This window comes from Periplaneta americana, chromosome 17 (assembly GCF_040183065.1).
Source record: "Periplaneta americana isolate PAMFEO1 chromosome 17, P.americana_PAMFEO1_priV1, whole genome shotgun sequence".
NCBI lineage: Eukaryota > Metazoa > Arthropoda > Insecta > Blattodea > Blattidae > Periplaneta > Periplaneta americana.
Window position 1 is genome coordinate 94,713,089 of NC_091133.1, and position 15,987 is coordinate 94,729,075.

Below are 15,987 nucleotides of genomic sequence, written 5' to 3' on the forward strand. Positions count from 1 at the left end.
CATTTCAATATTATCCTCTCATCTCCGTCTCTGCCTCCCCAAAGGTCTTTTTCCTTCTGGCCTCCCAACTAACACTCTATATGCATTTCTGGAGTCACCCGTACATGCTATATGCTCTGTCCATCTCAAACGTCTGGATTTAATGTCCCTAATTATGTCAGATGAAGAATACGATGTGTGCAGTTGTGCATTGTGTAACTTTCATTTTCCTGTAACTTCATCCCTCTTAGCCCCAAATATTTTCCTAAGTACCTTATTCTCAAACACCCTTAGCCTCTATTCCTCTCTCAAAGTGAGACAGTTAAATTAAGACTATAAATGTAAACAGATTGTTCTCAGACAAGATATCCCACGTTACGTGTATTTGAAGTGAAAGAGTAGAGTGTACAATACAGATGGTGCTGTCTGCCTCCGCATCAAAGGACATGTATATTTATCTGAGAGAGAAAGCTATTTTGTTATACTGATACTTTCTATCTTCCCTTTCCTTGTTCCTTTTCATGATATCAGTTAAAGTCAAATTCTTGTCTTAACCAATTGAAATAAGGACAAGAAACAGCATTCTGTGAAGGTGATTTTGCTCAGAGATACTTCATAGGGCAAGATCTTACAAGACAAAACTGTACAAACTGTTATGTTTATGTCATGTACAATGCAAGTACACTCTTGGACATTAAGTTGGTCTCATGTGAAATTGAATGGTTTAAATTTTGTAAAAGAACACAAAAAAACACGTACACACAATGAGTTAGTTTCCTCTCTTACTTATAGTTTAGGGAATAGAATGCTAAGAGATCCAGCTTGATATTAGCTTTAGAAATGAAAGGTAAACAATTATAACTCTTTACTCATTTTACAATAATAATGTAGGCCTAAATACACCTTTCAAAATTAAATATAGGGTATTGAAATATCATTGATATAACTTAGATTCCTGTTGTATTCTTTTTCATATTAGACCACTTTGAGAGTCATGAGGGTACATATTATTTTGTATATAGTAAAGAAAAATTTATTTCAACATTACTTGTTTCAATTATTTCTCATCTACCCTTCTGTACCATAGTGCGTCCAATTTAAAACCTTACAGCTAACAAGCAAAAATTCTCATGGGGGCAGATAAAAATTTTTTTTTTCTTCCACCATGTTACGGAGTAATAATGTCTAAGCAAATGCTTATACAATTTTGGCACTCGAGTGCAATTACGAGAGCCGTCCAGAAGGAAAGTTTCACTGTGGCCATTTACAGAAAGAAAACTGTTTCATGGAAAGATTTATTGGAAGAGGTACAGCAATAAATTGTTGAGCTGTTTTTCAACATATACTCCACCGGAATTGAGACATCATATCATGAAATTAACTTTTGTATCTCTGTGTCGTAGAAATCTGCCTGACTTTTGTATCCCTATGTCGTAGAAATCTGCCACCTGGGATCACAGCCAATGTGTGACAGCCATCTGCACCTCTCTATTGAACCCAAATGTTTCAATTCCGGTGAGAAATATGTTGAAAAATAACTCAACAATTACTGCATGTGTTCCAGTGAAACTTCCCTGAAATTTTGTTTTCTTTCTGTAAACAGTCCCAGGGAAACTTACTTTCTGGCAGCTTTCGTAATTGCACTCGAGTGGCCAAAATTTGTATAAGCACTTGTTTTGACATTATTAACATTGTGGAAGAAAAAAAATAACTTTTTTATGCCCCCCTTGAGAATGTTTGCTTGTAAGCAACACTTCAAGCTGTCCACAATTGAGCCTAGTTTTCGTCATATGGCCCACAAAGTAGTCACAGTAAATCTCTTAGACAGTACTTATCCATATCACTAATTGTTATAACATTAAAAATTAACAACTTCGTCTAAAACAACTCATTATAACCAAAGCCACCGTTTTTGGAGTGTAAAATAAGTAATGTTACACTAGATTAAGATTACCAGATTCTTTTCTTTTCACAGTTTCCAGAGACAGATATTGATATATAAAAAAAACTACCTTTAACATTTCTGTTAGTTTGCCATTCATTTATAGACCTATTGTTTTACACGCCTTGAAAAACTAAAATACCCATTCTATTTACACACTAAAAATGTTTATTCTACTTAACTGCTACTTAAACTGATGCTATTTTCAGAAGAGTGAATTTTTTTTAAACAGGTCTTCTCTAGATTCCAGTTTTGCAGCAAATTCCTGACAGGTCATATTGAAGTTGGTTAAGATAGCAAGCATGGCTCGAACAGTTTCTAAAATCATTCTGGATTTTTTGGATCTCCACAACAGTTTCATTGCAGAAAAAATTTTCTTCACTGAATATTGTATTCAATCCCACACCCGAGTGCAACTACGGATCACAAGATGAAAGCACTACTGCCTGAGCTGTACCAGTGACTGAACATATTTCAAGTTTCAACTCTCAATAGGTAGTCCATATTGGCAGAGCAATAAAGTATAAAACATTTTTCGGCTTACAAACTGGCTCAAACAGTACCTATGGTCTCATGCTTAAAATATATTAATTTGAACTTATAACATTACCATACCATAACTTACCAGTAATAAGGGCTCAAAATGGACCGGAGCAAAGTGAATTTTAGGAACCTTCCTGTTCCATCCCGTAATAAATGGTTATGGTCCGTCATGGTTTGTATTAATTTAGTATTAATTAGGTAAATATGGTCGTTAATCATTATGCAGAATCAGTATATCCTTCTGACTCCTTCATACATGATTATGATATAAGATGGATGTGCAGAGATCCGAAGTATGGTATAATATACCTCGTCAGTGACTTTTTTTAAGTGTAGAATCATATTGAACTTTAAAAATAAAACAACAAATGTCTCAGGATTCAGGAAGTTATGTCAATATTTTTTTCATTTGCATAGTTTAATAGTTATTTATGATACAAGTCCGTAAAGGTCTCTTTTTGGCTCGAGGGCCTAAAAGATAACTTTAAGAATACCGGTATGTACTATATAATGTTTTTTTTCTATGACAACACAAATTTACATTAAATGAATATTTCAAGTTGGAGAAGTTATAAGATCATGATGTCATGGCCGTCTAAACTCAGAACCATAAAGAAATAAGTACCGGTATCAATTGAATGACAGTCTGTTTTATTCTTGATCACGATTTCGTGGTCGTCTAAACTGGCCATAATCAACAAAGTGGTTAGAAAAAATTCAACGCTATATCTTATTGCAATGAGTACTACATAGCCAATTGTATAACTTCAGAATAATACGGGCTGAAATGTAAATAATAATGTTAAACTTGTTACTTATTTGTGTTACGTCACTTATTTGTAATATTTACGTCATGAAAGATCGAGATAATGCATTAATTTCCTACTGATTGAAGTTTGTACACTGAATATTGCATTTTCTCTGGCAGTATGTCAAATGAATATCAGTGCGTAAAGTGATTACTTTCTTTTTTTTACGGAAGTATTTTAAATGCTCACTTTATGTAGATACTGATAACAGTGGGTAAAATGCAACTTTATGCACTATCGTGAAAAAACTTATTTTGAAAGAACCATCGAAGCAAATTATTCAGGATGTGTGTATTTTATTCAATCGAGTCTTTTTCATTTAAGTGAAATGATTGCAGTTTGTTGTTTCTATCTGTGTAAATATGAGAAAGAGATGAAAATTGCCGAAGAAATGTGTCCGAATTTTTGTATGAAATTATTTTCTTATAATATAGGCCTATTATTTCAATGTTAATTACATATATATATATATATATATATATATATATATATATATATAATGGATAAATGGCCTGTTACACAGGCAGTACATGTATGACTCCCGGTCTGGCCCGGAATTTTTTAAATAAAAATTCATAGTGACATCTGTGGGAGACGAGGTCGCAGTAGGGCTTTTCCTCGAGGTTCTCTATTTCGTCGTCATTCTATAGCATTACCCGGATACTGGGCTGGTATGAGGACAAGTGGGTTGCCTGGTCGAAACCTGGATATGCAGAGAACCTTAAATTAGTCAGCCAGGGTGGGCTGAGAATGCACCCTAATGGAGAGTTAGTACAATAGATTTTCTTGGATACTTTTCTGAGTCGCAGCATCCGCTCCCAAAATTAAATTAAATAGTATCGTAATACCGTACTCAGCGTCTTCTCACTATAATAGTCATTAATTCGTCGTCGTTTTCAACATCACCATTTCCACAAGAATAACAGAGCATTTCGGTTTGCAAAAATGTCTATTTCGAATATACCAGTATTGGTATAAATTGATAAAACATAATACATCTCTAAAAAAAAAATGTGTAGACATATACCAATACCAGTAGGCCTATTAATAGCCTTCATTATGCATAATTAACTCAGTAAATTAGTGATATAATAATTATCTGCTGAGTGCCACAGTGGTCTAGTGGCTAGAGCGCTGGACTTATAATCCTGGGGACATGGATTCGATTCCCGGCATACCCCCAATTTATAACTTGTTTTGAGCAAGCTCAGCCAATACAGTTTTTTTTCCCCGGGAGTTGTGGTTTCCCAGTGGCATCCCAGTAAATCTCCATCATCATCTTATCTCATTGCGGGTGTAGTGTAGATCAGCCTCCTATGGCGCATCTTGAGCAACGATTCTGTCAGTAAATTGGTCTACATAACTGGCTTCATATGAGTAAATGACGAAAGGTCAAGTACCAGTCATCAGTAATAAAATAAAATGCTTAAGTGCAATATTAACTGGACAAAACACTCCACCCAAATTCTTACAAAATCTGCTATGTGGATCAAATAGCTTAAAAATTTATTATTACTCTTATTCTTCGTTCTTAGCTTCGAAGAATGACGTACACCACGTCGAAACTAGTCAACCAGGTAATTTACCATAATATTAACACAGTAAGAAAGCAGTTATTACTTGTTCATTTATTATTATTATTATTATTATTATTATTATTATTATTATTATTATTATTATTGTCACTATCAGCAACATTGTTAATTAGACAAAAGTTCTTCAATTCTCTGAGAGCTCATCCTAATCCATTATTAGGGGGACTCTATAAAGAATGTTAGAATTCGGCAAGTAGCAAATTGAAACAATGTAGCAAACAGGAACACAACAACCTTCGCTTATGATGAAGTTGATCAGAACTTCTGTTAAAAATTAATAATTTATTGTAATAAATTTATGGAAAAGGCAAAAGTCCAACATTGGCCTGGTAAGTACTTATAGCACTGAATTTCTGGAAGAAAAGAAAAAAAAATCCAAATTGTCACCAGCAGTCATGACGAGAAATACTGATCACAGTGATTATTGAACGTGTGAGGTCCCTTTATTATTTTAATGATTCTCATCAAGGATTCTCATTTGTATGCTTTGAGTTTTTAATCTTGCTTCGCAATTCGCAATGAATACAATACAATCTGTGATGAAAATAATTATTTTTGAATTTGGCGCCTATATTATTTTAATAAGGTGACTAATCAGGGATTATTTACTTCTGTTTCCTGTATTGCAACATTATTACGTAAAATAAACGAATGTCTGTTAATGCAGCAGAGATTTTCTCTTTCCGGGGAACGTGAGAGAACTCGTGGCATTGAATCATATGACTATAGGCGTCATTGTCATTATCAGCGGCCGTCAATTGCACTCGTTGCAAGGAAGCACGGGACGGGAATTCACATAAGCAGTTAATTACATACCAGATACCTATCGCATAGCGAATTAGTTGAGAAGAATTGTCCGTGCCCAGTTTCTGTTCGATAATTGATAATAAACAAGGTATGTATGTGTTTAATTTTAAGCTAAGAATACGTATTATTACATTATTTTATAAGCTACAAATCTAGTCATTTAAAATTGATGTAAAACGAATCTAACGTAGGCATATTCATTCAAGTTACATGTTTTGTCAGGTAAGTTTTAGGTGAACTGTCATTCTAAAGAAGAGTGTGTATGTAATTAAGCATTTGGCGAAGTTAGTCGTTTATTGTGTATAGAAGTAATTTGTGAACTGATGTGTTTTTGGTTAGATCAGTAACGTGTTATTAAATTCATTGTCTAGATTACCCACAGCCTAAAAGTAGAAATTTGAAGTAAAATAGGGCTTAATTAGTAGGCTAATTAATAACTAGGCGACTATTTGACCGCCCAGCAATATGATTTTAATAGACAACAGTAGGCCAACTGTATTATATATCATAAATTGACAATATTGTAACAAAGAATTGTCATATGTAAGATTACACCATTCCTATTGTGAGAGATTATTTCTATTCACCAGTAAATGTAAATATTTCAGGGTATCACATTATAGTTCACGGTTAATTCTCCAGAAAAGCTACACCAAAGGAGGAGCAATTTCCTTTTCTTATAGAATTCTGTGAGCTGTAGTAAAGTGATAAACACGCGGTTTCAGTGTGCAGCCACAAATACTTTCAGCATAAAAATCGTTTGTTACTTAACTGTTTGTTCTAATGTATTGTTATAGCACCGCCCTCCGCTATTCTTACAAAATCAAATAAGACTAGAGTGGTCCAGGGTGCAGTACCGGTATTAGGAAAAACTGACCATTTTCCTAGTAATTTGCCCAGAACCTCTCGCATGTTAATGTTGTTCATTAATAACAAATGGGGGGAGGGGCTATAACAGTGCATTAGAATATGATATACAGGTACGTAGGCCTAAGTATATCAAACGATTTTTATGTTGAAAATATTTGTGGCTGCAAACTAAAACCATGTGTTTATTACTTAGGCCTACTACATATATCTCAGAAGCCAGTGAAGCAAAAGAAAATTGTCTCTCCTCTTGTGTAGCTTTCCTGAGAAAATCTGTTTCGGAACATTAAAATCACTCGGATAACCTAGAAAATGAAAGAGAACAGCTCTATTGACCCACAGTAATGTGTCTTAAATCGTTTACCACACATTTGGCCCATGTAAAAGATTAGGCTAATTTTTACCCCATTTTTAGGCCTAAGTTATATTGTATTTATAGTTCAAGGAAAATACTCGTATTTTTTTGGTAGTGTTTTCGTAAAATACGAGTAGGCCTACTGTTTTCTCTGGACCATAAAATGCAAATTGAGTAAAGATTAATATTTTACTTGGAGCTCTCTGGAGCTATTGCCTTCCATTTTCTAGGCTATCCAAGTGATTTTACAGAGTGCTAAGTCTTCCGTTAGGAACGCAACTGGACCCTGCAACCTGCACAGCCTTTACACATTATAGTGTGGCTTCTTTTCGTCAGGAACTCGAGTTCTGTACTACGAAATGACATCCCTTAGCTTATCATTTACCCTCACTTACTTACAAATGGCTTTTAAGAAATAAAGAGGTTCATTGCCATCCTCATATAAGCCTCCATCGGATCCTATTCTGAGCAAGATTAATGCAGTCTCTAGCATTATATCCCTTCTGTCAAATTCATTTTAATATTATCCTCCCATCTATGTCTTGGTCTCCCCAAAAGTTTTTTCCTCGGGTCTTCCAATTAACACTCTGTATACATTTCTGGATTCACCCATACGTGCTACATACCCTGTTCATCTCAAACGTCTGGATTTAATGTTCCTAATTAGGTACGTTAAGTGAAGAATACAATGCATGCAGTTCTGCGTTGTGTAACTTTCTCCATTCTCCTGTAACTTATTCCTTTTACCCCCGAATGAGAGTCAAAGTTTCACAATCATACAGAACACCGGGTAATATAACTATTTTATAAATTCTAACTTTCAGCTTTTTTGAGAGCAGAGAGAATGACTAAAGCTTCTCAGCTGATTAGTAGCAGGCATTTCCCATATTTATTTTGCGTTTAATTTCCTCTCAAATGTCATTTGTATTTGATACTGTTGTTCCAAGGTAAGCCTTTGAATTTTTCCACCTTTTCAAAGGTAAATTTCCGATCTTTATATTTCCATTCTGTACATTGTTCTGGTCACAAGACATACGGTACTTTGTTTTTTTTTTTCAGGATTTACTTCCAAAACTATCTCATTAAGTTACTTGCTTCAAGTAAAATTTCCGTGTTTTACCTAATAGTTTGTGGATTTTCTTCTAACATATTCACGTCATCTGTATAAACAAGCAGTTGTTGTAACCCATTCGATTCCAAACCCTCTCTGTTTTCTAGGACTTTTCTAATGGCATATCCACGCAATTCATGACTGGACACGGAAAATTTAATTCATATTTTGAACGTTTCAAAATTGACAACCCAAACGGCTCTTCATGTCCCTGTGAACCCCCACACAAACAGTCGACCACCTGTTATTTGAGTGCCCGCTACAAGAACGCAAGAGATACCGGCTAGAAACCCACCTTAGCATGTGCGATAAAACTTTCTCACCACCAATAACAAAAATTTTTCTGAAGCAATGTTGCATAAAGGAATTTCACAGATTTATTACAGGTGTATTTAAGACCTTGTAGAAAATAACAGCAGGCCTATTTAGTAACAGTGCCTATTTATTCTTTGGGAGCCAAATTTGTAACTTTTAAAAGTATAGTTATCATGTTGAAGTGTATGTGTTGTAGAGGATGCTTGATTTGTTGTGTATGTGAGTCATAGTTATGGGATGTTTGATTGTGTTTGTGTGACTGTTGTGTATTAATTTATGATGTATGTTAGGGAAAGTTGCTTAATTGTGTTATAGGGTACGGCTATAAGAAATGTTATGTTTATGTGTTGTAATTGTTTTCTGTATATCTCAATTGATGCCTAATGTTTGATTTGTAATCGAAATGTTTAAATTACGGATTGTTTATGTTTTATTTCCATTGTGTAAGCTAATTTATTTTTCTTTTCAATTTGTTGTATGCTTAGGCCTATTTTTGTGTAAAACTTTAGCCTTAGCATACATATGTAAAATAAGGCTCCCCCCCCCCCCCATTGGAGATACAATAATAATAATAATATTCTAGACCAAAGTTAAAATTATTTTCACTTAACTGAAAAAAAAAAAAAAAAAAAAAAAACATAACATACGCCTATATTTTAATAATTCTTATCGATTAGTGTAAGTCTGCTAGATATCTTGATAAATTATTTAGGCTGTTTAACTCTGGCAATACGAAAAAAAAAAAACAACTCTTGGCTTTAGGTCTTGCTTTGTTGATGTTAACATGGCGATTTTATCAAGTTCATACTAACATTACTAACTCTCACCTCAGAAAGCTAATCACTTGATAACTGAAAATAGGCTAATTGCACCTCACCATAACTTTAAAGGTCTTATTTCTGCTTGTTGATGCAATGCTTTCTTCTGTTTCAGTGGTATGTCGCTTTCAGATATTCTAGTCTATTAGAACATTTTTAATGTAATCTCTTAATAGACATTGGTAGGAATTTTTTCTAGCCTACAACTTTTCGTGAATTGAAAGTACTGTAACTACTTGCTAGAATCCACTTCATTGTACATGTTATAAGCACTGTTTTGTACTTATATGTATGTAAAGGAGGCATTGGTTCAGGAGTGAAAGAAATTGTTCTTTATAGTACCAAAATTTGAAATCAGTCTAAACTTTTCCCAGGTTTTACTTGATTAAGTTTGCTCGCTATTTTGAGCAGCATTACTTTGGAGACAAACAAAAGATAGCCTAGACCTATATCATATTTCCATCATTCTGCAAATAATTGTTGACAAATAATTGCACATCAGTAGTTGTATCATCAAGGATCGCTTGCAGTCCTATGTACTACTGCTACTACAGAATGATCTGTGACATTCTCTATGACACTCTGCGGCAGACGGGCCTGACGTCAGTGCTTGTCATTTCCGGTGAACTGTGTCTGCTACCGTTGCTAGAGTTGGCTATTAAAATTACAGTATTCATATTGTTTACTAATCTTAACTACAGAAGGTGTTGAAAATGATGTCCCCCTTGCTGCAACACAATCCTGACATCTATGAAGGATTTTGACATTTACACGTGCAAGTTCGGCTTCTGTAATTCTTCCGATTTCTCGCTTAATACTGTCTTTTAACTCACGGATTGTCTTTGTGTACTTTATTTTTTAGATTTCCCCATAAATAAAAATCGCAGGCTGACAAATCGGGGGACCTAGAGGGTTATAATCTCTATTAATAACCTTGTCCTTGAATATTTTGCTTATCAAATTCAATGTTTCAGCTGCTGTATGGACAGTTCTTGAATCCTGCTGGAAATAATCACTCTGATTCGATATCGGTTAAATGTTCAAAAAATGGTTTGAATATTTGTGTTCTATATCTGTCAAAAAATATAGGACCTATAATCCTATGTGTAGTTACAGCGCACCATATGCCAACCTTCACTTCATGTAAAGGAGTTTCATGAATTAGATGAAGATTTTCTGTACTCCAGTAATTATTTATTGTTTTGTGTTATAACATGACCATGTAAGTAAAACATCATGCTTCATCTGTGAAAAATAATTACTGTAGGATCCACAATGCCATCGGCAACACTTTGTGAAACCCAGTTACAAAAATTCACGTGACTCACATTATCTCTAGACTGTAATTCGTACACTAGTATCACTCTGTAGTGCTTACATTTAAGAATTTTAGTAGCTCTAAACACTGTGATTTTCAAAACACCCGTTTCTTGTGAGAGACTGTGAAGAGATTTTCGAGGAGAATGTTATAACCTTCCTCATATATCTCATCGAGTTTTTCAAGTACACTTGAGTTTCTCTTTCCACGTTTATTCAGAACCGACCCCATTTCTCCAAATTTTTTTTAGGAGATTTAATATAGTCGTCTATGTGGAACGGAAACACCAGGAAATTGCGTTGCAAAACATCGTCCCACTGTTCCACAATTCTTATTTATCAAGTAACATTCGACAAGATAAATCCTTTGTTGTAGTGTAAACTTTTGTGGTGCCATATTAAGCCACAATCTTCAGTCTTCGACTAAGACGTACGTACATCAGTACAAACGTCAACAGAGCTCATAGGCAACTGAACAGAAGCTATCAGTTGCAATGTGACAATTTTCTGTGTCCTTGAAGGCAGGGAAAGAGAAGACAGCGACAGAAAGAGAAAGACTGTAGTATGCGACTGTAGTGTACCCCTTTCACCGGGAATGGCAAGTGCTGATGCTGGGCCCGCTTGCTGCCGAGTGCCGCAGAGAATGTCATAGATTGCTCTATAACTGAAATTTGGAACACCATTTTGTACATTCAACGCTGCTACCTATGGTATCTTTTTCTTTAATGTAAGACTGGGAGGTGTTTGCAGAGTAGCCTATGTTTTGCCCTGAAACTTGTAATGTTCTACTAGGATTGGAAGGTTTTCAGAATGCAAATAATAGACACCTGCAATAACTCGAAGTTATTTTATGTTATATCATGTCTTTGCTGTGAAAAATGAAACCAGTTTTTTAGACTTACTATAAGGTTATCAGTGGTATGGTTGATGTTGCTTTGCAAAGTCTGGCTCAATTGTAGATACTCCAAGTGTATGTGTCAACATTAAGTGTAGTAATGTAGGTATTTGTTCTTCTGTTGTATTGCAATTCGGAAAACATCAGCCTATATGGGTGGTGCACTCAACCGAAATTGCAACAGGAAAGTTGTAGGAAACAATTTTTAATAGCTCTTAGGAAATGCATTTTACCCACTTTTATTCCTGTTTACTTATTAGTTACTCGTGATTCACTTCCATAAAGTAATATTGTTAATCCCATCACATTGTAAAATTTAAGTTGCATGTCCTTTGTAGTTTGACCTCTTAGATTTCTTCTTATTGTTTCACATACCGGTAATGATTTGTATTTATTTAATCCCTGCATTTCTAAACCACATGATTTGCATTTAGTTTTCATGCCTTTTTCACTTTAAGTGGGAAAAAAAAAATCTCTCTAACTGGATCAAGTTTTCGGCCTGAATTACTCATTTTAAGTTAACAGCAACGTTCTTGTTAATTTTACAAGTAGAACAAGGTAATACACTCAATAACGTGACCCTTCTCTTAGCATAGTTTGTGTCTACTACACAGATATTAAACTCAGAAATGACATAAAACAAACTGAAAAGAAAAAAAAAATAGCAGTTTGAATTTGAACAACAATGGACTACAAGCATTAGACAACTGTAAGAAAGCAAACTGATTTTAATTATTTTCTCATTATGTATGTCATTGTTAACATATAGGATGTATCTGCAAATTATCACTTCAGAAATTACCGGTAATAGTAAACATATCTAATTTAAAAAATAATTCACTGATTTTTATCATAAAAATAATTTTATTTAAATCAATGATTTATGTACTAAAATGGAGTGATTAAAATCATGATTTAAATCCTTGCACACTGAAGCTTATGTAGTGACAGTTATCTTGAAATGTGCAAGAACTATAACAGTTACAGCTTTCTCCGCTTCATTGCTACAGACTCTACAGAGTGAATTTCTCAGATCGTTCATGTTCCTGGAACTGTCAAGGTATGGGGATTTGTCTTGTGCATTTTGTCTAATCTCCCCAAAAATCTTAAAGGGTTAGATTTGGGTATCAAGATTTCATTGAACACACATTCTACTTCTGATAACTGTGTTATTGAATTTACGTCACTTATCTCTCTCTGTATACTTATGCTGGATAAGATCAAGCTCTGAGATAACACAGGATAAACATAAACCGGTAACAGTTGGTGTTACCCAGTCTATGTAAGAGAATTAAGTTTCCTGCTGGTCTGTTTGTTGGTATGAACAAGAATTTCAGCTTTTCCATAGCACGCGACACTAAAACTTCCAACTTGAGTTAGGTTAGGTTAGGTTAGGTAAGCTTTAACACGTATTTTTTTTTTATTCGCGTTAATTTAAGTTAGGTTAGGTTAGCTTCGCTCATAATATTCTAATATTGTTTCAAGTCAGCTGACGTCCTTTATGAATCATTCTTCATATTCAAAACTACCTTCCCTCTGAAAATTAGACCATTTTTACACCTTTTTCAGTGTTACATGCTATAGAGAACCCAGAATTTCTTTTGTGGTAGTCATGTGATTCGAACAAAGAAGGTTGCAGGGAATTTTCCAGACGTCAAAATTTCAATAGAAAGTAGGAGTATGTAGAAATTTGGTTTAATTCTGTTCTGAATCTTTTCTCTTGACCCTGAGCTTTAAAATAATTAAGCGTTGCATTTTGGTCATTTTTATTCATGGACATTCAGCAATGAACTTGGACATGTTTGTTTGTGGGCATTTTCCCTTGAAAATTTTGCACTGAACATTTTTATATTTGGGCGTTTTAGCCTCTGGATGTTCAGAAGTGGACTTTTTAACCTGAAACTGTTTCAAGAAAATCGGCCATTATAGGAATCCAGATTACGAGTCGCCCAACATATGAAGCCAGCATATAGCTCCGAAACATTAACTATATATCTATGTGTATTACACAGTGCAAAAATCGTGCACCTTGGTGCATTATCCTTTGTACCTATGTTTTAAGTGACTTCTAAAAATCAAGAAATGTTAAATTTTTACTCAGTTGAATCTAATTTTATTTTTAATTTTAAATCGGATTTATTAGTTCTTACGTTGATTTCTGTGTTTTCTAGGTGTCAAAATGTCGCTATATCCATCTCTTGAAGATATGAAAATTGATCAGCTGGCTACAGTAAGTATTTTGTTATTGTTTCCTCTCTCTTTCTCGTTCCTAAATGATTGTCTCTGATTGGATCTTATTATTTAGTGTCATTGTCTATGGTGGTTTATGGTGCAAATAATTGGTTTCTTGGGAGAATTTTATAGAATAATCATCAGTTCGGTCGATTTCGGCTATAAGTCCTGTTTGCAGTATTTCTTGAAGTCAGGAATCAATTTCAACCATCGCATCTTTCATGAGAAGACATACTTCTCGAAGTCAGGATCTGGAAAAGAGGAAGTAAAGTTTTTTTAAGTAAGGCGTTCTTTTTCTATTCAGTTATGACAATTTTCAATAAATTCATTCATACTGTAAAAGCAGTTTTTGATTAGTGCCCAATTTAAAATCTTATCACTGAGTGTCATTTTAACTGCCTGCAGCTGTCTTACCAGCTACTGCCATGTGACGCCTAAAGAATCTCCTAGACAGCCACTCATTATTACTACTGCTACTACTACTACTACTACTACTATTATTATTATTATTATTATTATTATTATTATTATTATTGTTGTTGTTGTTATTTTTTAATTTTTTTTTAAGATTGAAACCCTATTTTACTTTTAGGTAGGCCTATATTAAGGTTGTAGTTGGTTTTAAATTAAACACAAAATTGAGATATGTTGAACAATAATAAAGAAATGGTAGAATAAATACATTGCAGTTACATGAATTAGAAACAATGAACAATACTAAAGAGATAGGCCTGATACAAAAAATGACTTAGCTACAAATTAAATATAGGCCTCTGACTTAGGAAAAAATGAACATAAAAAAAGAAATGATACAACATAAGCTTATCACTTAGTTATAAATTAAATTCATGATTTAGGAACAGTGATCTATAGTAAACAGGTAATACAAGAAATGAGTTACAGTTACAAACTACCTACGTGATTTAGAAATAGTAAAGAATATTGTATTAAATACAAGAAACGGTTTACAGTTAGAATTAAATACATGATTTAGAAACAAAATACATTAGCAAAGAAATGATACAAAATGACTTGCAGTTCACTGTAATACTCGTTCTAATTAGGAGAAAGGGAATGAACTTGGTAAATTATGTAAAAACTACGAGGGCTCGAATGTAGAAGTTAGAACTTAACTAAAATAGCATTTTCCTGTAGTAAATCAGTAACACTGGAATTATTTGTACTGCCAAGATCATAAATCTGTAATGGCTGTTGTAGATGCGTAATAGTATTCCCTCTCCCCAAAGAAATTCCGAGCCAAAAAGATGGATGTCCGCGATTTTGGATGCAGTCAAACAGAAATCTGAAAAAGTGCAATAATTTATGGGATGGTGTCGAAATGACACTCAAGTGGATATTATCTTGCGAATTGATTGAGAACCTTACTGCCAATGTTAAAGTAATATTTTCTTTGATAAATGCTTAGTGGACAGAGAAAAGGAACTTATCATCATTTAAGGTCAGTAAATGCAATTCTGCAGATACAATATAGGCCTAGTATTAAAAATGTAAATAGCAGGTCATTCAGAAACAAAGTTCCTTTCTTGTGTTCACAGTTCTGAGAAGTATGAGTAATACTATGATGGTAATACACAGACTTCAATGGTCTGCCGCTAAAGTAAATGGTAATAACAGTAATAACATAATGTCCATGCCGAATAAGAAGGTGGTAGATAAGATAAAGTTTAATACGAAGTGTCTAATTCTGTCCATATTAAGTAAATAAGTAAGATTGATGTAGTATCTATGTCTATACAGAGTGGAAGTGAAATAGTCCTGCAGTTTGAAAGGAACGATAGGGTACACTTAAATGAATAGAAAACCTATATTATGTTTTGTAATTAAATGCACGTTAATTAGAAAATTAAGTTGGAAGTTCCAGTAGTCTGGCAACCTTGCCGGTACCTGTAACAGTCCTCTTTCTTCTCATAATATAGATGTAAGAGGTCAACAAATTCAGCTTACGTGAACTGCCTCCCTTTCTGGCTACAATGTTGGAATCTGGTTGTATTGTTCAGTGACTTGAAATTAGTGATTTATACGAAAACCGTCCACGCTATTGAAATATGCCAGAGGGATAAATGATTCTTTATTAGATTTTTTATCAATACGGACAAAAATCACGATCTTACTCGCAATAGTTAGCGAATAAGAGAGTGTTAAACATTAGGGGAAAAACTTTTTTTTTTTTTCTGAGAAAACTATGAACTTTCTACCGATATGGTATTACACATTTTTGTTACATACAATATGAGCTGTTCACCCTGAAAATCTGCAGGGTTATGTCACTTCAACCTTGTATATAGGTTTAATTGCAAATCATGTCCTTAATTTCAGGGGATTATTCTTTGAGATATTTCAAACAAAGAAGTTTGATATAACTTTGCTCGTTTTTACTTCCT

At 34.0% G+C, this 15,987-nt stretch overlaps 1 protein-coding gene across 1 annotated transcript in view; it reads left to right on the forward strand.

Annotated features, from left to right (window-relative positions):
* Nucleotides 1-5,536: 5,536 nt before the first annotated feature.
* LOC138692578 (syntenin-1-like) overlaps nt 5,537-15,987 on the forward strand; it is a 29,370-nt gene continuing 18,919 nt past the window's right edge. Inside the window, exons 1-2 of the mRNA XM_069815574.1 lie at nt 5,537-5,763; nt 13,525-13,583. Of these exons, the coding sequence (XP_069671675.1) occupies nt 13,533-13,583 (51 nt within the window). The 5' untranslated portion in view covers nt 5,537-5,763; nt 13,525-13,532. The remainder of the gene's footprint in view (nt 5,764-13,524; nt 13,584-15,987) is intronic.